Source organism: Schistocerca cancellata, chromosome 6 (genome assembly GCF_023864275.1).
Source record: "Schistocerca cancellata isolate TAMUIC-IGC-003103 chromosome 6, iqSchCanc2.1, whole genome shotgun sequence".
Lineage (NCBI taxonomy): Eukaryota > Metazoa > Arthropoda > Insecta > Orthoptera > Acrididae > Schistocerca > Schistocerca cancellata.
Genome location: NC_064631.1, coordinates 607,109,158 through 607,135,126, shown reverse-complemented (window position 1 = coordinate 607,135,126; position 25,969 = coordinate 607,109,158). Strand labels below are relative to the sequence as shown.

The window sequence follows — 25,969 nt, the reverse complement described above, 5'->3', positions numbered from 1 at the left end:
GCACAACAACTCAAACTCACTACTGTGTTCCTCGAACCAATTGATCACACTCCTGGCCTTGTGACATGCTGCATTATCTTGATGAAAAATGCCACTGCCATCAGGAAACATGATTGTCATAAAGGGGTGTACATGGTTTGCAATCACTGTACGAAGCTCCTTGGCCATTGTGGTGCATTGAACGAGCTCCACTGGACCCATGGATGTCCACATGAATGTCGCCCAGAGCCGCTGCTGGCTTGCCTCCAGGTGTCAAGGAGCTGTTCCCCTGGAAGATAATGATTTCGCGACCTCCCATCAGCATGAAGAAGAAGATATCGAGATTCGTCAGATCATGCAATGCTGTGCCACTGTGCCAACATCTTATTCTGATGGTCATGTGGCCATTTCAGTCATAGTTGCTGGTGTCATGATGTCAACATTGGCACACTCGTGGATTGTCGGCTGTGGAGGCCCATCGTTAGTAGTGTTTGGTGCACCTGGTGCTCAGACACTCTTGTACTCCATCCAAAATAAAAGTTTGATGTTTGGTCCACCACAATTCACTGCCTGTCCTGTTTTACATCTGCCCAGCATATGACATCCGACATCTGTAATGAGGAGTGGCCGCCCAACCCCCGCAACATCTTGACATGGTTTCACATAGGTTTCACCATGTGCTGAAGACACTCAGTTCAGCACTTCTCGAACACCTGACAGGTTGTGCAGTTTTCCAAATGCTCATGCCAAGCCTCTGGACCATTACAGTCTGCCTTCAGTCAAATTCGGATTTAGACTGTTAGTTACAAAGAACAACATTGTCTGAAAGCTGAGTGCTAATTTTAATCTGGTTTTTGTGCCTGTCACCCATTTAGCATCTCAACTCTGTGAGAAGTGCTTACCAGTACTTGATCCATTGTTAGAAAGTGTAGCTTGAAATAAGAGTATTTCTGACTGGAAACATTTGTAAAATAAAAATTATACTTAAGGTTGTGGGAATTCAAAACTATTGTTAAATAAATGGCAAAAGGGAAAGGGTAAGTAAAGTCAGGAGAGACAAAATGAAGCCACGAGATAGATTGATTCTAAATGAAACTTGTATGGCTATCAGAGCAGTGCCTGATGCCTTCAGTAACTAAAATTGCAGCAGATTGTGGAATGGTCTTTCACAAAATGAAGAGCCGGCTGCTGTGGCCGAGCGGTTCTAGGCGCTTCAGTCCGGAACCGCGCTGCTGCTACGGTCGCAGGTTCGAATCCTGCCTCGGGCATGGATGTGTGTGATGTCCTTAGGTTAGTTAGGTTTAAGTAGTTCTAAGTCTAGGGGACTGATGACCTCAGATGTTAAGCCCCATAGTGCTTAGAGCCATTTGAACCACAAAATGAAGAAACTCTAGTTGTATGTATGTAACGTTAGTGTCTAGTCCTTAGGAGAATGAGACAGGAACTGAAATTGAAAATGAAGGTACCGTATTTACCCGAATCTACGCCGCACTCGAATCTAAGCCGCACCTGAAAAATGAGACTCGAAACAAAGGAAAAAAAGATTTCCCGAATCTAAGCCGCACCTGAAATTTGAGACTAGAAATTCAAGGGGAGATAAAAGTTTTAGGCCGCACCTCCAAATCGAAACAAAGTTGGTCCATTGTAATATGAGACACAATTTAGGTCGAATGAATGACGATACAGCTACAGTAGTTTGGTTCGAGTCGTAAGCTTTACCAGGTAGCCATTGCTATGCGTCAGGCGCTCCGTCCGTATTTTTACGGGTACCCTTCCTTTTTCACGTGCTTCGTCTGGTTTGAATCGATTGCTTATTTTGTTTGATCTTATAAGTGCCGTTTTCTCTGTTATAGGTGTTTACGTCACTCTAAGCTGAAAATGCATCACTGTACTGTGTCATGCATTGTTTGTCGCATTCTGATAGTGCGTGTTTACGGCCTGTCGCCGTTCGCGGCATGGCTTGCTTTTGTGCGCGCTACCGCCGCTTACAACTAAAAAGAGGCGAATCGTCTCATTAGCGAAGCAATGTCAAGAGACTGCTATTTGTTGTTACTTACACTGCTGCTTTCTTTGAGAATGATCAACAAGAACCAAATAATAGGCTGCGTATGATAGAACATGTTCTGAACGAGAGTTAGGCGAAAATTTTTCTCCGTTTGAAAATCTTTGCGGCCGCTTCTTTAGTAGATCAAATTCTGCACAAAAATTAGAGTCATCTTAGATTTAAAAATCTAGTCAGTTGCCGTGGTTCATTTCTGACTGTATCACTATTAGGCTAAGAATAATACGAATATAAACAGACACGATAAGTGTATTCTTCCGCGTTTGCTGTTGTCTCACTCTAGTTTCGTAGTTTATTAGGCAGACAGGATTTAAATGAGATAGCAACAAACACGGAAGAACACATGGCAAAATGTTTATATTCGTATTATTCTTATGGTGAATGGTGAAGAGAATACTGCTTGTGATTCACATTTCATCAGGTTACTTTTAGCAACCATCTCTTCTCACAGGTAGGAAAAAATTCAGAACGTAGAGTTGGCCATATTGAAAAACATCCCAAACAGTCTTGCCAGTCGGATTTTCATAGTACATTGAAATTCTAATACATTCGAAGATGAACAATACGGAATTTGTATTTACTTCGTTGGATAATGTATGAAAATGCAGTGGTTGAAACTCGGGGCTGAGGAAAAAAAAGCTCGTCTTCCACCTTTTTTTTTTATTTATTTACTGACGCAGAGGTTTTGGCGCCAGTATTTATCTTTGTGCATGTCTGTGTAGCGCTACATATATTCAACGGCAGAAGTTAGTTGTGGCGGCACCTACCAACATTTTTCAGAACTTCCGCTTGCTTTACACTCGATTCTAAGCCGCAGGCGGTTTTTTGGATTACAAAAACTGGAAAAAAAGTGCGGCTTAGATTCGAGTAAATACGGTAGCAAAGCAAAAACTGAAATGCTGAACTCCGTTTTCAAAAGTTCCTTTACAAAGGAAAACCCAGGAGTATTGTTCCAATTTAATTCTCATACTGCTGAAAAGATGAATGAAATAAGTATTAGTGTCAGTGATGTTCAGAAACAGCTGAAACTGAACAGAGCTCCAGGGTGCAATGAAAACCCTGTCAGATTCTATACTGAATTTGTGGCTGAGTTAGCCCCTCTGCTGACTATAATCTGTCACAGATATCTTGAACAAAAAACTGTGTCCAGTAACTTGGAAAAAAAGCGCAGCTCACAACCGTCTACAAGAAACATAGTAGAAGTTATCCACAGAACTACTGTCCTGTATTCTTGACATTGTCTTTTTGTAGACTCTTAGAAAATATTCTGAGCTCAAAAATAATGAAGTATCTTGAACAGAATGACCTCCTCAATAGCATTCTGCACAGATTCCGAAAATATCGATCACGTGAAACCTAACTTGCACTTTTCTCACTTGACATACTAAAAGCTTTGGATCAAGGCAGTCAGGTGGGTGCAGTATTTCTTGATTTCGGAAAAGCATTTGACTCAGTATCACACCTATGTTTATTGTCAAAAGTACCATCATGTAGGGTGTCAAGTGAAATTTGTGACTGGGTTGAAGAGTTTTTGGTAGAGAGGACACAGCATGTTATCTTCGGTGGAGAGTCATCATCAGATGTAGCAGTAACTTTGAGAGTGCCACAGGGAAGTGTGTTGTCTCTGTTGCTGTTCATGTTGTAATTAATGACCTTGAAGACAATATTACTGGTAACCTCAGACTTTTTGCAGGTGATGTAGTTATCTTCAATGGAGTACTATGGCAACTTGCTTTAAATTTCCAGAAATGTAAAATTATGCACTTCACAAAACAAAGAAATGTAGTATTCTATGACTGTAATATCTATGAGTCACCATTGGAATCGGCCAACTTGTACAAATACCTGGGTGTGAATCTTTGTAGGGATATGAAATAGAATGATCACATATGCTCAGCTATGGGTAAAGCAGGTGCTAGACTTCAGTGTAGTGGTAGAATACTGGGGAACTTCATTCAGTCTACAAAGGAGATTGCTTATAAATCACTCATGCAACTGGTTGTAGAATATTGCTGAAGGCTGTGGAACCCGCACAGAGGCATTCAGAAAGTCATTCTTCCTGCACTCCATACATGAATGGAATGGGAAGAAACCCTAATAACTGGTAAATGGGACATACTCCTTGCCATGCACATCAGGGTAGTTTGCAGAGTGTAGACGTAGATGTAAATGTAGCATAGGATGTGCTCAGTGAAAACAAAAAAAACAGGGAAGTACATTTTCTATGTGTTGGTATCCAGTAGACTGCTTTATTGATAAGTACTGAAATGGGTGGCTTTTGTTTTAAAAACAAAATTTTAGTTCCAGAAGAAAGAAAGATGAGAGTTTAATATCCCATTGAGGAACAGTTCATTAAGGATGTGGCACAAGCTCTGATAGGAAAGGATATGACAGGAAATCAGCCCTTGCCTTCTCAAAGTTATGATCTCTGAATATGTGTTAAATTTGTTGGAGAAATGAAAAACCATAATTTGGATAGCCCATGTTGTTGTTGTTGTGGTCATCAGTCCTGAGACTGGTTTGATGCAGCTCTCCATGCTACTCTATCCTGTGCAAGCTTCTTCATCTCCCAGTATCTACTGCAACCTACATTCTTCTGAATCTGCTTAGTGTATTCATCTCTTGGTCTGCCTCTACGGTTTTTACCCTCCACACTGCCCTCCAATGCTAAATTTGTGATCCCTTGATGCCTCAAAACATGTCCTACCAACCGATCCCTTCTTCTAGTCAAGTTGTGCCACAAACTTCTCTTCTCCCCAATCCTATTCAATACCACCTCATTAGTTACGTGATCTACCCACCTTATCTTCAGCATTCTTCTGTAGCACCACATTTCGAAAGCTTCTATTCTCTTCTTGTCCAAACTAGTTATCGTCCATGTTTCACTTCCATACATGGCTACACTCCATACAAATACTTTCAGAAACGACTTCCTGACACTTAAATCTATACTCGATGTTAACAAATTCCTCTTCTTGAGAAACGCTTTCCTTGCCATTGCCAGTCTACATTTTATATCCTCTCTACTTCGACCATCATCGGTTATTTTACTCCCTAAATAGCAAAACTCCATTACTACTTTAAGTGTCTCATTTCCTAATCTAATTCCCTCAGCATCACCCGACTTAATTTGACTACATTCCATTATCCTCGTTTTGCTTTTGTTGATGTTCATCTTATATCCTCCTTTCAAGACATTGTCCATTCCGTTCAACTGCTCTTCCAAGTCCTTTGCTGTCTCTGACAGAATTACAATGTCATCGGCGAACCTCAAAGTTTTTACTTCTTCTCCATGAATTTTAATACCTACTCCAAATTTTTCTTTTGTTTCCTTTACTGCTTGCTCAATATACAGATTGAATAACATCGGTGAGAGGCTACAACCCTGTCTTACTCCTTTCCCAACCACTGCTACCCTTTCATGCCCCTAGACCCTTATAACTGCCATCTGGTTTCTGTACAAACTGTAAATAGCCTTTCGCTCCCTGTATTTTACTCCTGCCACCTTCAGAATTTGAAAGAGAGTATTCCAGTTAACATTGTCAAAAGCTTTCTCTAAGTCTACAAATGCTAGAAACGTAGGTTTGCCTTTTCTTAATCTTTCTTCTAAGATAAGTAGTAAGGTCAGTATTGCCTCACGTGTTCCAACATTTCTACAGAATCCAAACTGATCTTCCCCGAGGTCGGCTTCTACCAGTTTTTCCATTCGTCTGTAAAGAATTCGCGTTAGTATTTTGCAGCTGTGACTTATTAAACTGATAGTTCGGTAATTTTCACATCTGTCAACACCTGCTTTCTTTGGGATTGGAATTATTATATTCTTCCTGAAGTCTGAGGGTATTTCGCCTGTCTCATACATCGTGCTCACCAGATGGTAGAGTTTTGTCATGACTGGCTCTCCCGAGGCCATCAGTAGTTCAAATGGAATGTCATCTACTCCCGGGGCCTTGTTTCGACTCGGGTCTTTCAGTGCTCTGTCAAACTCTTCATGCAGTATCTTATCTCCCATTTCGTCTTCATCTACATCCTCTTCCATTTCCATAATATTGTCCTCAAGTACATCGCCCTTGTATAAACCCTCTATATAACCCTTCCACCTTTCTGCCTTCCCTTCTTTGCTTAGAACTGGGTTGCCATCTGAGCTCTTGATATTCATACAAGTGGTTCTCTTCTCTCCAAAGGTTTCTTTAATTTTCCTGTAGGCAGTATCTATCTTACCCCTAGTGAGACAAGCCTCTACATCCTTACATTTGTCCTCTAGCCATCCCTGCTTAGCCATTTTGCACTTCCTGTCGATATCATTTTTGAGACGTTTGTATTCCTTTTTGCCTGCTTCATTTACTGCATTTTTATATTTTCTCCTTTCATCAATTAAATTCAATATTTCTTCTGTTACCCAAGGATTTCTATTAGCCCTCGTCTTTTTACCTACTTGATCCTCTGCTGCCTTCATTACTTCATCCCTCAGAAGTTTTCTTAATATCATCTGTATGCTAATTTCTAGGATTATAATAATACAATAATTATAGTACAGGTATTATCACTGAAGCTGTTTAGATATGATTCTGATGGAACTTGCATCAACTGGAGTATCACACACTGTGTGCAGTTGTTAATGTGGTAATCTTCACCTTTTAGCGTAACGTCAGTCATGACAAGAGGGAGGAATTATGTGCTGAAATTCAGGAGACTAAGGAGGGTAACGTCATAGAGGAATTGCCTTCCATGTTGAACTGTACTTCAAGCTGTAGGGATAGGTGTATTTTCCCAGAACAGAAGATAGTTTCTCAATACATCATTTAGTTTTATCCCACTGGATTCTGTCACAGCTGCTCGAGGACACCTTACAAGTAAGCAGCAATCACTGACCGTACTACTAAAAATATCTGTGAATTATGCCTCCTTTATTGAATGTGATGTTTATGATTCTTGTTTGGATTTGTTTCCTGTGCTTTAGTGGCTCTCAGCACACAAGTGCAGAATCATTTGGCTCTTAGTCATTTCACTATATGCCCATTCTGAAGGTGGAAGAGTTCTAAGCTGTGATTCAGTCATTCATTTCTGTGTCTGGTTAGTATTGTCAGAACACAGCAACTTTAGTGACTTCGTTATTCGCCTCATTCAAGTCCTGTGTTGTACAAGGTTGTTCCAGTAGAGAGCATATGAGCAAGAGATTGGATCTTGGGTTGTTCCACACTCATAGAACATGTCCCATCATCTGTAGGAATGCCCCATTTTTTCATGTTGTTGTTGCAGTGGGAGCATCCTCCCTAAGATGATTGAATGATGGGTAGGGCATTTCATTTCCTGTGGATCTCTCTTGTTTTGCAGGGATATCTGGCAGCAGTTTATTCTTCATCTGGTGATGTGATTAGAGTCTTGTTATTGAATCCAAACGATGAAGCTCTTTCTACATTTCATTCGACAAGCTGCAGCTTGATGATCATGCAGTGGCTGATGGGGATCATTGATCTGTTTTACCCTCCCTGCCTTGGTAGCAATAGCCCTTGTGACAGTGGGTGGAACTATTACTGCTATCATGGAGAGTTTGTCAACTGGAGTTGACTAAAAACATCCTTGCAAGATTTGGACAGTCTAATTTACTGTGGTGTCAACCTGCTTATTGTGAGTATATGCACTCCACAGAGGGGAAGTGAACTGTGCAACTGACACACACAGAGAAAGAGCAGAATTTCACGGGACATGAAAACTATATCTCCAGCTGGTGGCTGTGAACTTCCTCAAAATATTTTCTTTGCACTGGCCTTCAGCCTGATGTTGTGACAATGTTTCTTGACTTGCAGAGTACTGTCAAGAGAAACATCCAGATACACCAGTGTTGCACAATGTTGGAATCATTTGCTTTGCCACATTTTCCAGTTCATGCCAAGCTTCTCTATTCCGTAAGTGTAGTGTGCACACATTTTGGGATTTGGCTTTAGATGATTGACCTCATAGTAAAGACCAAGCATCCTAATGAAGTAGGCAACTTTTCTTCCACCTCTCCATATGTCTTCCCTTGGGCAGCCAATGCTGTGTTAACAGCATAGATGAAATGCCAGGAGTGTTCTGCAATGGGCTGATCATTATTGTATATATTAAACAGCATGGGAACAAACAAACTGTATTGATGTCAGCCATTGTGTTTTATGTGCCCTTTGCTCTCCTTACCATGAAGAAAGTAGAATTCTTATGAGGGGTGTTACCTAGTAATCAGTGGTGAACTGTAAATATTCTTAAGAATTTTCTGTGGGTGGTAATGTCTTAAGCAACTGTTAAGTTGACAAATGCAACTCCAGTAATATTACCCTGTTTGAAACCATTCCCAATGTGTTGTGAGAGGTTCAATATCAGATTATAGCATGATTTTCCAGACTGAAAACCAGCTTTCCTTCAATTATGCTGTTAATTCCATTAAGAATGAAATGTTAGAAGACTGTGATACAGTGGCACAACAATGATAAGGCACAAAAGCTTTTAGAACCATTTGTCTCCTTACCATCCTAAATCAGTGCAACCTCTCAACCTTTCCTGTAGAACATGGAATATAAAGCTTGGCTGTGCACTCATTTATCAGCTTAAGCAGCTGTTGCAGGATGGTCAACTGAACTTCTTCATCTGTTCTACTCAGAGGTGATGGATATCCGGAGTTTTATTCTGTTTCAAAGTGGAGATGGCAGACTCAGTTCATTCAAGGTGGAGGACAATCAGAGATAATGGTTCTCTCATCCTGGGATTTGTTCCAATTATTCACATTACTACAACCTCTAGTCTTGCCATATGTGAGTAATTGAGCTGCAGTTTGATGTGCTGTTACTGTGGTGAAGTTTCTAGATTTTGATGAGTCACTGCTAAGATTTTTCGGGATATTGTTGGCCTACATATTATTTAAATTTACATCAAGATTCTGTACCAGTGAGATCCACTTAGTTGTTCAGTGTGATGGGATGTTTTTCAACAACTCCTCACCAGCCTGGATAGTGTCATCAGCAAATGGGTCTGTCTCAAAAATATTGTTGTAGTAGTGTATCAGCTGTTTGCTATCATCAGTCAGCCATTGTATATAGCTTGTTATGCAAAGTTTTGGGATGGTCCTTCTTAAAACACTGTTTATGTATCTAGTGAGTGTCTCATATATCACAGGTTGCAGTGGGATCTTGGCAACTTCTATATCGAGTTCACTAATGAACTTTTCCCAGTTGACCTTCTGGAAATTAAAATTTTGCAAGTGAGGCACCACCTCTTGCTCTGTCGTGGCATTCGCTCTGCAGATCACAAGCCTACACTGGGTAGAGGGGCTTAACCATCACCTTCAACCAACTGCCAGCAGCTTTGTATGGTGCAAAAATGTTTTCTGCATTGTAGCTTGTAGCCTCTCTTTGACTGACCACTACTCAATAATGCTGGAAGCTTTAGGTTATGGATTAGTTGCAGATCAAGAGTCTCTTCACAGGCTTCCAGTTTCCCCAAGGTGTACTTTTACAATTTTATTCACCAAGGATGAAGTTTATGTCCTGGTAGCTGACGTTTGTGGCTTCTTTATAAGTGAAGTTGACACTGGAAGCCTCATATATAAAAGTTGCGCAAAATACTGGCATACACACTGAAAGAATCTCAAGCCCTTTCAGTCATTGAGATTGATGTGATAGCCAAGTTTGCTGTCCCTCAACATTTATTGAGATAACAAGTGGTTGTCAACAGGACTATTTAGATTATATTACTACTTCTGTGGTGATCAGTGTTGGAAGAATCAACCACTGCTAATAAGCAGTGTTGGCCAGTCTTAATTGTACTGATTTTTCATGTTGTAATTTAAACAATCTTCCCAGAGGCTGCCTCTGTGCACCCCTAAGCTGCGAAAATTTTTTGAAACAGCAATTCATTGATTGATTTGCATGTTTCAAACTGGATGTATGTATACCCATGATTGGGGTGCAGATGAACGAAGAGGTGCACAGCCCTACATCACTCTTTGCGAGACACAGTGGGAAATGTATAAGGGTTCCATTCTATCATTAATAGTCGTCATATATTCATTAAAAATTATTCCATTCCATTGTGGCAGGATGCTGCAGCAACCAGTATCAAATTATTTCAGAATAAAAACAGTCTTACTGCAAAATTATTTAATGTCAATGACACATTTTATCCTCTTAGGGAATCATCAGATTCTTTGTAAAAACGAGAAGCCAATCAGTTAGCAACAAAAGAAGGAAGGGGCTTGGTCGTATCTTGCATGACTATGCAAGTAAAATGGACAAAAAGTAATTGAAAATCATGTAAAAGTGTCATAGCTGGATATGAAACCCATCCATCATATAACCGTATAAAAGGGAAAATGAATGCAACAGTAACTGGATATGTAATCCATTTGTCATGAAAACACATAAAATGTATGGTGTACCTAGTCAAAAGAAAAGAAAACTGCCAGTGTATCATCGAGAAGGTACAGGAAGGTGGCGGAATAATTTCACAAACTAACACATGTTACCTTGAACACACCAACTGACATCACCATAGTAGTACAAAATAGGGCCATGCATACAAAGTTTGAGCCACATGCAGCACAGTGTCCCTTTGGTGTGCACACTACTGCTACGGTGACTGATCAACATGCAAATACTGTGTTTAATGTGGCAAGAGGTGCCCAGGTAGCGTGCATGACTGGCATAGGGCACATTTACAAATTGTAAAAACTACATAAACCTAATAATTAGGATAATATAAGCAAACCATGGCAACCTCATGAAGCCAAAAGTATTTCAAGGTACTCCTATATAAAACAGAATAATTAAGTAAAATTATGACATAAAATAGCAAGTCAGAATATGTCATTAAAACTGTCATACAGAGTAAAATAGCTAAATTTTAGAATGGTTGCACAGCATATGTATATGAAACGAACAACCCAAACATCATGACATCAGGAACGAGGGCAGTCATAAGCATTGCAGACTATTCACAAAGACATATTTCTAGTCATTAGAAGAAAAAGGTACGTTAAAGAATATAAAAAAAGTTGTCAACTATGATAAAATTAAGTCATTAATAAGCCCTCCTTTGAAATATAATACCCCTGACGTCATACACAACTAAACAAACAAGTTAAAAATTAGGTTGTCAACAAAATAAAAGGTATCATTGTAGCAGTATTGACATTAAAAAATTCTACAATCAAGACTGTGAAATATATTCATTACATTGTAGGTTCAGCATTTCTGAATGATTTTCACTGATGTAACTTCATGTCACTGGATTTTTATCAATTTCATTCTTAGAGACTCCAGTCATTTAATTTTATGGAGTTCAGTTCTGTTGGTATATAGCCCTACAGCAGGGTAAGCCATAGTCCTCCATCAAATCTCTTACATATTTGTGATTGGGTGTGTTGGTGGGTGGGTGGGTGGGGGGAGGAGGGTAGTGGTGATCAGTCTTCTGACTTGTTAGATGACTTCCTCTCCTGTACAGAATTCTTCTACACGCATGCTTTTAAAGCTGCTGTGAAGTGCATGGCAGAAGGTTTTTACCATTGTACCACATGGTAAGGTTCACATGTGCTCTTGGTGGAGGTGTACTGTTTAAAAGCCTATTTGCATACTATAATTACTCTAATCTTGTCTTCACAGTCCAAATGGGACCACACTTTGGGGGCTGTAGTATACTCCTAAATCCTTCACTTACTACTGGTTCTTGAAACTTTGTGAGTAGACTTTTGGGGTATAATTTGTGTCCATCTACAAGCATGTGCCAGTGCAGGATTTTCAAGATTTCCATGACACTCTCCCATGAGTCATATAAAATTGTGTGTATTTTCGTGTCTTTCTTTCTATATGTGCAGTATTGCTTATTAGTACTATTTAATATTTGATGTTGAGGAATATTCGGAGATAAGATGGACAAGTATTTTGTAAGCAATCTTAGTTGTGAACCATCTGTATTTTACCAGTATCCTACCAATGAACCAAAGCCTGCCACCTACTGTACCTACAATTGAGCCTGTGTGATATTCAGTTTTGTATCTGCAAAAATTGCTTCACCCAGGTATTTGTACGAGTTGACTGATTCCAATCATGAATCATCATTTCTGTACATTTGAACCAAGTTGTCAATATTTCGACAACTTTAAAATCATATTCTACTTTTGTTGACAACCCTCCATATGAAATATATGCTTTATTCTCCCTCCCAATTAAACCTCGATCCAGTAATAAATTTCGAATGTAACTCCATTTGATTGTTGTCTTGTTAATAAGAGTGTTGGTGTAATATTGTGTTGAATGCTTTTCAGAGATGAAGATACACTATTTCTACCCAACTGCCTAGATCCATGACTTTCAGTGTGTCATATGAGAAATTTGTAAGCCGGGTTTCATACTGTCGATTTTTTCAAAATCCTTGCTGGTTGGCATGGAATAGGTAAATCTGTTTTGGGTAACTCCTCATGTTTGAGCTTAGAATATGTTCTAAGATTCTACAACATATGGTTATCACTGAAACCAGACAGCAGTTTCCTTCCTAACAACCCAGAATCCCAAATCCTTCACCTGGTTCAGATTCAATGATGCTGTCTTCTGAATCTGGACCAAGAATGGGGACAGCCTCTTCACATTCCTCCAGAACCTTAACACGTTCTCCCCCATTTGCTTCACCTAGTTGTCCTCAACCCAGCAAGCTACTTTCCTCAGTGTTGATCTCCACCTCAAGGATGGCTACTTCAGTACCTCTGTCCATATCAAACCTGCCAACCACCAGCAATACCGTTGACAGATGCCAGACATTCCAAACAAAGAAGTCTGTTCCATACAGCCTAGCCACCCATAACTGTCACACCTGCAGTGAGAGCAGTCCCCCTCCAAATATTTCAAGAGTCTCACTGAGGACTTCACAAGCCAAAATTACTCACTCAACCTGTTCAGAAGCAGATCTCCCATGCTTTGTTTCTCCAGTCACCTACCATCTCCCACATATCCACAATCTGGCCACAAATGAGCACTCCCCTTGTGACCCAGTACCACATTATACAGAATCAACTGAATCACGTGGAGAGTACAAATGGCACTCAAACTCTTGTCTGTGTTTCAAAAAAAAGAGATACCTATACCCTCACACAGAGCTGTATATCTTGGGCTCCAGGATGCATGATGCTGACTGTGATCTAAGGTACTCTGTAACACTTCCTTGTGGCTCATCCTTCGGCAGGACAATAGTGTGCTGCCCTCGAGGCAGTGTTCTACTGCTCATTATATATTTTTGAGTTGAGGTATAACAAAAAGAATTAAGACAATAAAAATGAGATGGGTGGGACATGTAGCCAGGTGACTAGATAGAAGACAGACCAAGAAAATTTTTGTTTAATTCCAGGAGATAAGAAAAGACCAAGACGACAACCTGACGCAAACTGAGTTAATGACATTAGAAAACATGCAGGAAGAACATGGGTGTGTAGAGTAAATGATCATAATGTGCCATAATGTGATCTCTTGAGAAGATCTCCATTCAGCAATGTATGTAAAATGGCTGATGATGACACTGATGAGTATGATCTTGAGACTGCAGGCTTTAATGATTGTGTATTTAATATTGACACAGTATAATAATCTAGGATGAATAAAAACTGAGGAAAACTAGAGATGTTAAGCATGGGAAGCACGGCATCCATTGTCACCCCAGTGGGTGCAATTTCTGTCTGTTTCTTTCGTGACTGTTGTATAGTGTGTAAAAATTTTTCCAGTAATTTACATTAGAAAAACAGTCCTCAATAAGGAGAAGTGGCTGTCAACAATAAATAAGTGTGCTGAATAGTCTCTTATGATGCATTTAGTTCCCAGTGTAATCTGTGTACTCAAATTATTTGGAGCTTTGTGGCTCTAGGTAATAAATCTCTGTTTCCAACTACTATGCAATGCCTCAGGTGATAACGCTATTAAATTTGAAACCAGAAACTTTGGTCAGTAACTTTGCTTGCTGTACTGAGTCATTTAACTGAACAGAAGTTGTTAACTGCCTATAAATTTGATCTTCATAAAACATTCTCCACAGAGAAAGCAATGTAAGATGTCAAAAATGAAGTGCTGGCAGAGCTAAATAATAAAAACTGTAGTATTGATATATTTTGTGCCCTTGCCAAAGCGTTATATTGTGTGAATCACAAAATTCTGCTTGACAAACTGAAGTATTGTGGCAATAATGGCATAGCACCCATCATGTATGGATAATAGAAAGTAGAAGGCCACACTGACAGACTGTATCAAGGAATGAAACTGATGTGAGAGTGGGATAACATTTAGTTGTCTGCCTGTGTGCTGTGCACTCAAGTTTAGTGAGCTACTGTTCATAAAACAGTTTGTGCTTGTCATTTTGCATTGTTTGTCGCTATCAGCTTCAGCATCATCTAAAAGTCACCGGAGTCAAATGAAAACTTTAAAAGCGCAATTAAAAATCAAGATTTTGCACCATTGTTCTGTGAGTGGCAGTACCATTACCAGTGATACAAGGAATGCTCTACAGGCACCAGACTACTACAGACCGGGGAAACATGGCCACAATACCGGTTCAAAATAGCTGACCTACCTGCGACATGCATCAAGGAAGAACAGCATTCGAACCTATTGAAATCCATCGGTGAATGAAGGTCCAATATGGTGATGCACATCTATTACTGCAGCAAGTGGATGAGTGGAGAAGAATGTTCAAAAGTGGTGTGACTTCTGTGACAGATGCTCAGTACCCAGGTCGGGCAAACTGCATTGTGACAACAGGATCTACTGCAGCATTTGAAGTGATTGTGATGGAAAATCACCATGCAACCATGCATGAAATAACCACAAATGTGAACATTATGTGTGGTTCAGCACATCAGGTCATTCGTGAAGTGTTCAAGTTTCACAAAGTGTATGCAAGACGGGTGCTGCAGCAGCTCATTCGAGAACTGAAACGGTGACGGGTTGATGTCTGGGAAGAGCTTTTGCAGCGTTTTGAAGCAGGTGATTACTTCTTTGCAAGAACTGTTACAAGAGATGAAACCTGTGTACTGTGTACTGTGTACCAACCCGAAACAAAGAGAGCAAGCCAGGAATGGTGTCATTCCTTATCACCAAAACACAAGAAGTTCTGGATGTAGCTATCTGAAGCGGTGGTTTTGTTGGCTCTCTTTTGGGATGAAAGGTGTATTGTCTTAGAACATTAAACAACTCAGGGAAACACCATCACGAGTGTGTTATATTCCAATATGTTAAAAAGTCAGCTTTGGCCTGGAATAAAATCAAACTGACATGGACTTCTGATTACAGATATCATTTTGCAACACGACATTGCTCAACTTTGTGCTAGCTATGCAACACCTGCAACCGTCGATGACCTGCACTTTGGTACTCTGTATTCACTAGATCTCACACCGAGTGATTATCACATGTTTGGACCACTCAAAGAGTGATGGAAGGAAAGAAATTTCATCCCAATGAAGAAATGCAGCAGATGGTGCTTACATGGCTGCGCACAAAACCAAAAGAATTTCCTCCCTCCCTCCCCCAACGAATCTGTGCACTTCCTGTGTGTTGCAGGAAGTGTGTTGAACAACAGAAAGACTGTTGAAAAAGATACGCTTGTCTTCCACTTTTGTTCAATAAAAAATGTAAAAAGATACTTAAGGTTTTCATTTAACCTCCCTCTTATTTTGAGTGTATTGTAGTTTTAGTAGTATGGTTTGTGCCACCTGAAATGACACATTCAGGCCATTTGAAAGTTGTAGACCAACCAGCTGGTAGACATCAGGGCTTGTTTTCATCTGTATTGTTTACCTTTTGTTTTCATTTGAAATGTATTAATAGGATGGATAAGTAGCATGTACACTGTGTGTGGATCCAGGAGGTGGCCATACTTCGCAAATAGCTGAAGATGCTGTTGGTGACTGTCAGCTCTCTGCAAGCTGTTGCCTCAGGGTGTAATAGCATCTGAGAAACTGGAACATCAAATGGGACACCTCAGGTGTTACCCGTTTTGGCCGCAGGCTCAGCTGCTGAGGCACTTTCCAGCATTTCCAACGTTTGGCGATGTTGCTTGCCATAGAGTGAATGATAGGTTATAGTGCTTTTGTGTTGCTCGTGGTGGAGAGTCAGTGCGTGAACTGGCCATCTGGCTTCACTCATTCACCCTTTGAGTAGACAAGTGGCTACACTTCAGCAAGATCTGAGCAGGCATGTGGTAGGGGGAGGGGGGTTGTTAGTTATCGGGAACTCCCAATGTTTTTACATGACTGTATTTAACCTTCAGAAAAATTCATACACAGGAACTTATTTTTCTATATAGTCTCCTTCATGGGAAATATATTTCTCCCATGGATAAACAATTTCTTGATCCTGTTTTTGTGAACTGAATGTGGCTGTGACAGCAGCCTGTTGCACATGAACACTTTAATAACATCATGAAATCTATGTCCTCCAAGTGCTTTCTTTAGTGGTTCAAACAAATGAAAATTATGGGATGATAAGCCCAGGCTACAGGTAGGGTGTTTTAGTGAGGTCCAGAAAAATTCTTGAAAATTTTGTGCCCTGCAGTGAAAAGAGGCATCCATCATATGAAAACTTTCCAAAATCCGAGATTATCAGTAATGATTGCCTGAGCACTACCATAGCTTATGGTACCTCAGTAGCAATTTCCGCAACTGTTATTCAGCGATTATCTTCAGTAAGCTGGCTCACAGCATGAATATTCTCCTCAGTCCTGTTGATCCTTTGACTCCGTCAACAAGTTGAAGTCACAAGTGTTTTTTGTCCTCAAAAAAAACTGTTTATGCCATCCGTACACTTGAGTCTTTCTCAGGATGTTACTCCCAAACTGCGGTACAAGCCTTTTCAAAATTTCAGGTGCTTTTTATGCATGAAACTTAATTAAATAATACGTTATGTAGCAAGTGATGCTACCTCTTGCTCTGACACTGTGCTTCTGTCTAAAGAAATGTTATGGAAATGTTTTAGCTGTGTAGGACAATCACTGGGAACAAAAGCAACAGTGAGCAGAGATCATACCACTCTCCAATTACAACAAAACATGTGAAACAAAAACTCCAGTTTATATTTGGTTCACCCTTGTACTTGGAACTGAAAGTGGTTGAAACCTGAAGTACAAAGGTCTGAAATATTTAATGAAGGATGGAAAGTACACTCAAAAGATGAGTTAAACACAGGTGGGGGAGAGTTTATTCCTATTGACAAAAATATTGTGTCTGTTGAAGTCAAAATAGGGCCCGATTGTGAATTTATCGGGATGTGCCTAACTGACCTAGGTGAACTCAAGTTAATCAGTTACAGAATCATTCAAAGAAAGTCTACACTCAGTAGTGCAGAAGAACCCCAGCCATGCAATATTATTTGGCAGGCAACATTAACCTATCAAGTATAAATTGGAACATCTATGTATTCATTAGAGGTGGTACAGTTAATCTTGTGAAGTAGATCTGAACACATTTTCTGAGAACTAACTTTGATAATGCATTGGCATTGGAAATATTTAGACCTTGTAGTTGCGAACATGTCTGACCTTAACCAACCATGTTAGTACAGAGACAGGGACTAGTGATCATGATGTCATCATAGAGATGTCTGTTATTAAAATTAATAAATCCATAAAGGAGGCTAGGAAAGTTTTTATGCTGGAAAGAGTAGATAAGCAGTTATTAGGCAATCATCTAGTTCCATTATGACAGATGTAGAGGAATTTATGCAAAAATTTAAACTGATTGTAAATTGTGCTTCAGAAAAGATTGTGCCAATTAATTGTGTTAAGGATGGAAAAGACCTACCGTGGTTTAATGACAAAATTCATGAAATGCTGAGGAAGCAGAAGTTGTTGCGCATTTAGATCAAAATGCAGAAATACCAACGAAAAAAAAGTTGGTAGAGATTTGTTCATAAATAAATAGATCAATGTGCGAAGCACACTACTACCTCCACCACCATAGATTAGTGGAAGATCTTGCTGAGAACCTGAGAAAATTCTGGCCCTTCGAAAAACCTCTGAGCAGTCTGAAGGCTTCTAATCAGTCAGTTATCAGCCAGTCTACTGTGGCAACAGAAGACCGTAAAAGGGATGAAGTTTTCAGTTTTGCATTTTAAAAAATCAATTCATGCAAAAGCAAGAGAATTGTGCAGTCATACCATTGTTTAAATGCTGCATAGACTCCTGTATGTGGGACGCAGAAATAGGCATCCTTGGTGTTGACAAGCAGCTGAGAGGTGGAAACAAATATTTTGTCAAGTCAAAATGGAATCTGAATTCGGTTTTACAGAGAGGACTTTCAGATTTTTTTCTCTTCTTGCCTTTTATTTGTAATGAATAATATTTTGTTGCAAAGCCCCCAAGTGAATGGAAAGGAAAACAGATGTCTCCTGGTGAAAGAAGGGTAAAAGACCAGACCTGCAAAATTACAGACCAGTATAATTAACATCAATTTGCTGCAGAATTGTTAGACATGTCGTAAATTTGAATATAATTTCCTTTGCACAGAGAAGCTTCTGTCCACAAATCTGCATGGATTGAGAAAGCATAACTCATGGGAAACTTGGTTTGCCATATGATGTCCTGCAAATCATAGACGAAGGGCAAGAAGCAGTTTCCATATTCCTAGATTTCCAGAAAGCATTTGACACAGTGCCTCACTACAGACTCTTAACGAAGCTCAGAGTATAAGGAATAGGATTCCAGAAATGCAAGTGGCTTGAAGATTTCTTAAGCAACAAAAACTAGTATGTTGTCTTAGATGGCAAGTGTTCATCAGGGATGAGAGTGTCATCGAGAGTGCCCCAAACAAATGCGATTGGATCACTTGTTTATTATATACATAAATTATCTGATAGACTGAGTAAGCAGCAGTCTGTGACTGTTCGCTGATGACGCTGTAGTGTATGGGAAATTATCATCATGGTGTGACTGTAGGAGGATACATGATGACTTAGACAGAATTTATATTTGATGTGATGAATGGCAGCTTTCTCTAAATGTAGAAAAATGTAAGTTAATTGAGGTGAGTAGCAAAAATAAACCATTAATTTTTAAATATATTATCAGTGGTGTGGTCCTTTACTCAGTTACAGAAATTAAATATCTAAGTGTAATCAATTAAAACCTACTTGGTTTACAAGCCACATCATTTTGAATAAAACACTCGAGCTTTCGATGGCTGTCTCTGTTATCATCATCAGGAGTTGAAATCACTGACTGTCAGGACGGGCATGGTGTCCTGTGTACATAGAAGTAATAGCAACATCTGGAACCTTCCAGATAGGGCCAGAGTAGCACATGTGTGGTAGGCAAGTTGGGCAGCTCCTAGCAGCTCTGCCATACCATGGAATTGAATGACATTCCTTGTCCACATGGCTGGCGCCATGGAAAATGCCACTCCCATGTCCCTACAACATCAAGTGTATATCTTTGCTTTGCTCGATGCCCAAAGCCGGTCCCCATGCCCTGCTAAGTGTGTTGCCCTGGTCTCTGTTAAAATTGTTGCTGTTTATTCTGACTTTGGCTGCTTCTTTGATAAAAGACTACCACTGCAATGTTGTTTGAGCCAAAACTCTCATTTATTCAAACTTTGTTTTATGCCTGTTTTCTAGGCAATGTTCAGCCTTGGCCAACTTCTCAAGTTCCCTTTGTTTAATATTTTATGAGTAGAATGCTCTGCACAATACTCAGCAACATTGTGAATGGTTTGACCTATTCACACAGAACACCATACGTGCCAGAAATTCAGAGACCTGTGTTATCTTTAATGAGGCCTAATGTACCCCTTATCTTGCAGGCAGACCAGAACACTGCTTTCAGTCCATGCCTCTTCAGCACAAGCCCTATCTTGCCAATAGTGAATCAGCGGAAGAGGCCAAGCTGGCTCTATTTCTTCCATGCCATGGAACTCTCATTAGTAATTTGTTCTACTTATCAGACTATCCAGATTAAGGAATAGAAAAGTTCTGCTAACTACATAGTAGGTAGGAGTGTTTGCTGTAAAGCTGTGTGACAAGTAGTAATGTACTGTAAATAGGATTCAGCATTGACAGATGAAGGTAAACATTTTCTTGAAAAAAATACCATTGTAAATATTGATCTAACAGTAGGATACACAAAGCAGCCACTTAGTATAGTTGAGGCTGCAGTAGTTTCTTTCAAAGTGATAGCTTTCTTTCAGATTTACTTGACTGAATTTAGTTGGCATAAACATGAATAACATTAAGTAGTAGGCCATAGAGTGGTAGATTATTGTTAATACAGGTAAGTTTCCATGATTACTTTGTTTGTTTTTCATGTATACAATGACTTGTTCCACATTCCTAAGGGCTCTCCTGGGAACTACAGAATATGATGGATGGATGAATGAATTAATTAATTAATTAATTAATTAATTTCTAAATTTGTTGTAGCTTAAGCTCATAAATATGGTTCCATACAATTAAATATTAAATCATGTGATGTGTCTTATCTCCTAGGTTGCAAGAAAAAGAGTACATGCAAATTGTAAACATATACAAGAAAGATCGTTCGGCTCAGACATTTTTATCAGCTTACAATTATGATGATATTGCAGTTGCTGTATTAAACAGAAATTCTACAAGTGTATGGGGAATTTCGCCTCCAGATCAGCAGCGACTTATTGATGAAGTTTCAGAAGGTGTGCTTCAGACTTTTTTCCAATATATCTGCAGTTTTCATTTTAAAATTGTTGTCGTGATATTTGATTACTTACATGTAATTTATAGGTCATTGCTCAACAAATTACTTATTTGTCTTTATGGCATGTGACTGTATCACTTAAATGTTGCTAGTAGTATGCTTAAGAAGTTTTGGACCTGAGAGTCCTTCATGAGTCATTCGGAAATAAGAAGGTGAGATTTGGTAAAATTCCCAGTTCATTGTTAAGTTTTAATATGTCAGTGAGTTTAATCTTTTAATAGTTGTTTGTAAGATTTCTGTGAATTTATTTGGATGTGCACTGTAAATATGGTGAGGTGATGTCCTTAGTAAAATATAGATAACGGAGGAATGAAGGTAGCAACTCAGTGTATAGCTGGTCAAATTATCGATAAGTGTATAAATGAGACCAAGAATGTTGCAGACCTTTCTTAAAAATTATTTTACACAGTTAACAGAATACACATACATACATACATACATACATACATACACACTCACATCTGCACGGCTAGGTTTTTCTGACATTGCAGCTTCACTAGGGTGACAGGTATGACAGGTGGAATGGGTGAGGGGAGAAAATAATTGCAGATGAGGAGGGAGTGTTGGGGATTGGTGTAAAACAGCTCAAAGAAAGCAGCAGCAACTACAGAGGACAGGAATGTGGTACCTGCAGAGTCACTTTTGTGATTTGCTGGTATTGTGCACAATGAAATGGAGGAGCGAACTGGCATTGGAAAATATAGTAAAGGAAGGAGGAGACTGTGGAGAGGAGGGTGTGGTTGAAGGATGATTCAAGTAAGCAAGTAGGGGTCATAAGATCAGGCATGGAAATGGGTGTGGGAGATGTGGTAGCAGAGATAGAGAGGCCAGGAAGATTGCAGGATTGTTTGATGTTTTGTGAGGAAAATTACCATCTATACTTCAGAGAAGCTGATGTTAGGATGGAAGACATAGATCCAAATGGCATAGATTGTGAAGCACCCAATGAGATCAGCATGCTGTGCTCAGAGCAGCACATTCTGCCACTGCATGCTCAACGCTGTTCTTGGTCATAGTTTGGAATTGCTCATTTATTCGGGTGGCATTATGGGATAGACTAGAATGTTTTTTAGATTGGATGGGCAATAGAATACCATTTTGGGAGGGGTGAGAAGGCTTTTATGAAGAGTATTCCTCATTTTCAGATGAAATTATACATAGTCAAAGTCCTGACAAAAGGTACGGCTGTTCCAGGCCAGGGTGATGAGAAGGGTGGACCTCTGCAGCTAGTTTGATTTATTAATACAGATCATAATTTTATACAAACAGTTTTCATATAGTCATCATTTCATTGAGGAAATATATTATCTTTGACGTGTTTCACCTGCTAGTGTATCACCAAGTTTAAGATACATGTAACATGCAAAAAAACAACTTTAAATGCAAACATTTTGGCTTAGGCTTTGCCTTGAGTGTTACTGATATCAAGTGAAACAACAAGTTTACTGTTACCAGTCACTATTAATTTATTTCTGCAATGCACTTCAAAGATTTAAAACTCCATCACCAGGTGGGTTTATGTTAATTAGTTATGTTTCCATGAATTTCCCTTATGAACAATGGAATGGTCCTTACTCACAAAAATGCCATCAGTTTGTACCCCCCTTCAGCTTGAGAGTATCTATATCAGTTTATATTACAAAAGGTATTTTATCTGCATATTATTTTAAAGCAGTATCAATTAGTATTTCAACCTATACTTACTTACAACATATAACAGTTGTAATCTTAATAACATGCAGCTCTGGCATAACTCGCAAAACTCAACAGATCTACCCAAAAGCCAACAGTTTGTACCCCATGTCGGCCTGATAATACATAATTTGTATCTGTTTATATTATTAAGAGTTTATTTACCTGACTATCCTTAATTCCTCATCATTGTATTAATTCAACATTTACTTAGTTAGACAATGTAATAGATGTAAGTCTAACAGACCCACAACTCTGGCACAACCAAAACTATGCTCTTCCACAGATTTGGCATAATTAGAGCTTTGCGCTCCTTCTATCACTCCTTTCATCCTCTCTCTCTGAATCCCAGCCTAAATTGTTAAATGTATAACTTTGTCACTGTGGACAGCAGAATTATTACACTTAATGTTTTCAATATGTCACCTGATTACATAAATGAGTACAAAGTTTGTATAGCTCAAGCTTCACAGAAAAGGATTCATGTACCAATTGAAATATTTAATCTAATATATCTATTCATCTACTCAACTAAAAATCTCCACAATACTTTAAGACTTACTCTGAAATAATGGTTTTGTTTTGCTGTATGTTGTTCGTGTAATATTTCATTATGTTCTTAACATCTATCAGCTTTTAGACTCAGTCTTTGTTTACAAAGTGTGTCAGTTTTCATGTGATGTATTACGACAAAGAAAGGAGTGCGATCACTGGAGGCATTCTATTTTAGTTATTTTATTTGCACATTTGCGCATTTTCAGTCAAATAATTCCATATGACTGTTCTGAAATAGTGTTTTTGTTTCTCTACTAGACGGTGCCAAAGGTTTACAAAACCCTTTCTATACATTAGAAAAATATCATGTGTACATGCAGAATGAGAAGTGCTTTGGAGGAAAAAATATAAATAGCATTCAGAAAACCATATATTTGTGATCTTGTCACATGATAGTCAGTGATGTATTCAGAATAATATATTGTTGTGTTATGTATCAAGAATTGTAAACTTTGCTGTTTTTGTATATTTTCAATAATGTTGTTTATTATTATTATTATTATTATTATTATTATACACCAAAATTATAACACATCTCACATATCATATTAATCCACAGATATCCGCCTGATTATGAAGGTTTAAGTCTTAAAATCATATCATGGAGATAAGTTAAATAGTGACTGGTAACACTAAACTTATTTTTTCATTTTAAAAACCAACTTCTTAAGTATCTAACTTTAGGTAAAGACTTTGGAAATAATTCCATTTATTGAATGTATCCTCACACTAACTAGGACATCAGAATGAATTTAATAATATGGTTAATGCTTTATGTACATAGGTCTGCGTGTTCAAAGTTGGCATTGCACGGTTAATACAAATTATTCCTAAAACAGAGTCTGGCATGGCTGGCACAAAGAAGATCATCTTTTTTAGCATGCATTTAAGATCCAATACTTTTTTAAAGAATCACTATAACAGAAACCTTCTTTTTACATGGCTACAAAAGATGTTTTCTCTCATGCCAATACTCTTTATTTCATCTTAATATATTGTTTGAAAGCTCATCTTCAGTGTCAGTTTGCTGCATTTAACTAATTATCAACTCCATTAGTGAGCTCCTAATGGTTTCTGATGACACGAGACAGTGTGGTACTGGGGTGCAAGACACACACATCTCTCGCAGTTGACTTACGTATTGTGTGCAGCCGATCTTCTTCTCGGGTCAGATGACTGCGTCGATCTTCACAAACTCTTCTTCCCCAAAGACTATAGTTGGTTAAAGGAATTTCAAAATAGACTTGTTTTCTACTCTTGAATTATTCTGTACTCTCAGTATACTTTTTGTTCAACTCTGTTATATTTTCATCTCCACAATAAAATAACTTCACAAGTTTCACATAATCATTCAACTCTCACACATCAACTCCATCTTGGACCATTAGATACTAACAGATACAATTACAATATGCTTGGTTTAATAACCACTATAAAACCAGTTCTTGCTTCTAGCAAGGTCAACACCAGAAAATCAAATGTAAGTGTCTTTAGTTCAATACATAATTCATTTGTTCACAACAAATATAGTCATTACACCATCAAGGAATAAAGCGTGCTTGCTCCTTGTACTGGACATACAGTTTCTATGGCGTGAGTGGCAAACACTTGCCCACGCCAGTCGACCGTCACTATTGCAGTATTCTCCCGATACACGTCCATCCTGCACACACACAGAAACCGGCGGTGAGGTAGACACATCTCCACTCTCTCACCCTCGTACTTAAAATACAGATGTTTGAGATGGTGGAAACTCAGTGTCTCTAGAACTTGCACCAAGTTTGACGTTTCTGTAGAGCATCCTAAGTTACTAACAAATCATTATTCAGAAAGTGTACCTACACTCTTCCACAACTAACAGTGCTGTTAGTATTTCATTTTCATTCTTTGTAATCAGCAAAATTTTTGTTCCTGCTGCATCATGATCCAAAACTGATTGTAATCTCAAGGATCAGGACACATTTGAGTATGCCTGCTGACTACAAATTCAGAAACTGTTGGCAATGAAAAACCCACCGATGTGTTTATATTTTTGCTGTCAGTTTTACTTCAAATTTCCTCAATTTCCATTGTGATTCAATCCATTAACAAAAGTCCCAAGAGAAAAGATATTATTGTAGTTATTCGTAAAGTACTGAGGACCCAAAATATGGAAATAGATTTCCTTTGCTGTCATTTTCAGAGAAGTTTTTAATTTACTCAAAATGGCAACAGCCATTACAGACTCTTCAAATTTTAAATGATTCTTTCCTCTTATAACACAATGAGGACTACTTTCTGACAGTTGAGGCTGGATCAGAATATGTAACTTTTGTTGGCCAAAGCCGGTCTGTTTCTAGCAAAAGATGTGGTCTGTTTCCTATGTCACAGCATTTGCCCTCTACCCCTTCATGTAAGTTGGCAACAGTCCTATTTTTTGTAGTCAAAAGCTAAAGGGGTCACCTTTGAAGCCTTAAATGGTCAGAGTGCCACCATGTCATCCCCCAGGTAGTTTCAGCTTTGATACGGATCAACAGATTCAGCGCCGTTAACATTGTAGAGTCACTTTATTATAGGCACTTACTACCTTGCACTTATAGTAACAGTTAACTGCTGTCACCTCGAACAGAACATACAGATGCCATTCACAAACAGGCAATGCCTCATTCGGTATGGTGGGTGCAACTATCTTGCACTGTAGCCACAAAATGGGGATTCCAGCCGTGTAAAAAGAGTTCACTGTGACCTGTCCCTTTTGTCCCATGGGTTGGTACCTTGTGGTTCAGTACACTCGGTGTAATTGAATTCCTTCATTCAGTCTTCACCTAGCACATTACTGGCATCTGTATAGTCCAAAGAACTTTGTATCAGGTTATGTGGTTTCTGTGCACTTTTGCTAAAGTCTCTGTACATGTAGTCTGTGGCCTTTAGTGTTGCTTAATGTCAGGGAAGGTGGCCCACAGCCGAATGCTGTCTAACTATAAT

General features: G+C 38.9%; 1 protein-coding gene across 1 annotated transcript in view; it reads left to right on the top strand.

The window, feature by feature from the left end:
• LOC126088449 (piezo-type mechanosensitive ion channel component) overlaps positions 1 to 25,969 on the top strand; it is a 724,612-nt gene that overhangs the window by 675,923 nt on the left and 22,720 nt on the right. Inside the window, exon 43 of the mRNA XM_049906591.1 lies at positions 20,515 to 20,696. Within this exon, the coding sequence (XP_049762548.1) occupies positions 20,515 to 20,696 (182 nt within the window). The remainder of the gene's footprint in view (positions 1 to 20,514; positions 20,697 to 25,969) is intronic.